This window comes from Cyprinodon variegatus, unplaced genomic scaffold, assembly GCF_000732505.1.
Source record: "Cyprinodon variegatus isolate N-32 unplaced genomic scaffold, C_variegatus-1.0 Scaffold1276, whole genome shotgun sequence".
Lineage (NCBI taxonomy): Eukaryota > Metazoa > Chordata > Actinopteri > Cyprinodontiformes > Cyprinodontidae > Cyprinodon > Cyprinodon variegatus.
Genome location: NW_015151729.1, coordinates 96,358 through 99,152, shown reverse-complemented (window position 1 = coordinate 99,152; position 2,795 = coordinate 96,358). Strand labels below are relative to the sequence as shown.

Sequence of the window (2,795 nt, the reverse complement as noted above, 5' to 3'; positions counted from 1 at the left end):
CTGTGTTCAGCACATATCACAGATAAGAATTCATTAAAATCATTGAAAAAGTGGTTGTTTTGGACATCTGAGGCCTGTAAACTTTCAGAAACATGGCTCAAGCAGGGTCTTGAAATCAGCATCTCATTGTTTTCATCTAGCCATGTCTGGGTGGGGGGTTTGAGTTGATCAGTCCTAAATGTTAGGCACCATATCAGAAAAGTTCTGTAATAATGAATTCATCCTTAGCAAATGGAGGGACGTCGAAATGGGACAGTTTTATTGCCTGTTGTGTAAACAGTGCCACCTGCTCAAAGAGCCTATTCAGGGTTAATTCTGTCTGCAGCAACAGTTTCACCTGTTCTATTTTACTGGCATATTTACCATAGCTATATATGCAGCAGACATCACCCAGATGTTTCCTATAATATCTCCCACTGCCAATGCTACACTGTCATTACTATACAGAGAGCTACGGGTAATTTTGTTGTCATGCTTCTTTGTCACCTTTGAGAAATCAGTAGACAACATATCTCTACTGAAACCATCCAGCCAAAAGCTGCCTGACATAACCATGTTAAACTAAATGAACTAAAACAAACACTTTAACTGAAGAAAAACCTAATAATTAAGCAACATTCAACACAACAGAAAAAGAAAGACGGAATAAAAGTAGATAATTTTTCATTCAATTCACTCCTCCAACGCTTAGCACTTACCACACTCATTGTGGAAGAAGAAGGCCCCACAGCATGCAGCACTGTCACACCATGAAGACCTATGATCCTTCCAAACAAGCCAGTGAGAAGTGGAAGAAAAAATCATTAGGTGAGATGAGATTTTTAAAATGCCTTTTTTGTTCTATAATTTGTTGACAGTGGCAAAAATAAGACCACAGAAGAATAAAGGCAAAATGTGAGTATAAAAAAACATCAACTTAAGCTGTTAAGTTCAGCTCCACCAGAGGGCGCCATCATCCAGTAGGCGGAGCTCTCCTTGTGCTCTGTGTTCCAGCATTGTGTCAATAATAAGTGTTGCTGTGAAGAGAACAATAGTCAGACTGAATGTTGAACATCAGCTAGTTTCTCCTGCTGATTTAAACCTTGTTGGACAGATGGAACATTGGCTGTGGATTATTCTAGCTGCTCTTTTCTTTGGTAAGATAGAAAGCTCAACATGTTTCCTCTTCAAACACTTGAACACATTACTGAGCTCTACATGAAGAGCTTTAATGTTCATTCTACAGAAAATCAGAGCAGATCATTTCTGCTGCCATTTGTTACCTTGTAGAAACACCTGATATGGTTCAAAGTGACAATGATCAGAGAAAATGACATCTATTCTACATGGAATAGAAGTCTTTAAAGCTGCTGATTGTTCTCCTTTAATCAATCATCTTTATTGATTCATCTCTTCCTCTGCATGTTCTGTTCTTCCTCAGAGTGTAAAGGAGACTCAGTGACGCAGACAGAAGGACATGTTGCTGCTGCTAAAGGAGGCAATGTTACTCTTGAATGCACTTTTGAAACAAACTCCTTTGGGAATCCCTACTTGTTTTGGTATAAAAAAGAAGAAAATAAACGCCCAAGTCATATACTGACCCGCCTCAGAGGGACAGGCATAAATTCTAAGGAGTTCAACAAGGAACGATTTGATGCTATTCTTCAAGATGCATCCATCCCTCTTAAGATCCAGGATCTTCGTCTGTCAGACTCTGCTGTGTACTACTGTGCCCTGCAGCCCACAGTGACAGGAAACACCAGAACTCTGTACAAGAACCTGTAAAGAAAAGACAAAACAATGCTCCACAACCTCCACTAGAGGGACTCCAAATTCAACCAGCAAAAACATTGGGTGATGATGGAGGAACCAAACTTTACTTTGCTCTTATAGACAGCAGCACCTTTACTTGTGCCTCACAGGTTCCCTTTACAGCAGTTCTAAGTGACAGAATTACGTTCTTCAATTATCAGAGTGAGTACACCCACTGGTTCAAAAAGCAGCTAGGTTGGAGATAAACTTGCATGTATTCAAGATATACAAAGGTGGAGAGAAACTAGTTACATATACTTTCCTTACTGTAACCACCTGCAGTTTGTTTGTACTGTGTATTTTTCAAAATAGTTTTAAAACATTAAGCTTAAATTTTACTTAAGTGGGTTTTTTATTTTGGTTAGTTTTAATATCAAACATGTTAATGAATAAATATTTAAATTTAAAAATAAACTTCAGGAATCCATCCTCTTGTTTGGTAGTTGGATCCCTACATAAAGCTATATAAACAAGCATTGAGAGGCAATACAATTCTTTCCCTTCCTACCACTGATCTGTTGACATGTTTTATGTGATGCATTTTCTAACCAGTCTAGGAAGTATTTTCTTTTTGTACTCTTTTAACCTCTAGTTATTTATCACCATAAGTCTGTCATTGTTTGGATGTTCACTGATCTGATCCACCTCCTGCACTGATTTCAATTCAGTAGATCTATATAGTGATATTTCACAGCACGTCATCACAAGACAGTTTATAGAGATAAAACAGCCAGATTGGTTAAATGTTTCTCAAGAAAACCAGCAGATTACATCGACTCAATGACTTGAAGGACATGGTCCCCCTGGCTGAGCATATGGCGACAGTAGATATTCTCTGGCATTTTGCCGTTGCACGTAGACGCACTGATCTATAAATCATTTTTATATTACAAAAAGTAACAGTAAACTAGCTCCACAGGTGGCTCTATCAAGGAAGAGCTGTTACAGTAGATGAGCTCTGATCCAGTTTTCATGTCAACGGGACAAAAGAAAGCACATCCAGC

The 2,795-nt window shown here is 38.5% G+C and overlaps 1 gene segment (V, D, J or C); it reads left to right on the top strand.

Moving 5' to 3' along the window:
* Positions 1–944: 944 nt before the first annotated feature.
* LOC107102573 lies at positions 945–1,764 on the top strand. The segment is given in 2 exon segments: positions 945–1,136; positions 1,421–1,764. Coding segments are annotated over 2 exon segments (387 nt in total).
* Positions 1,765–2,795: the final 1,031 nt, after the last annotated feature.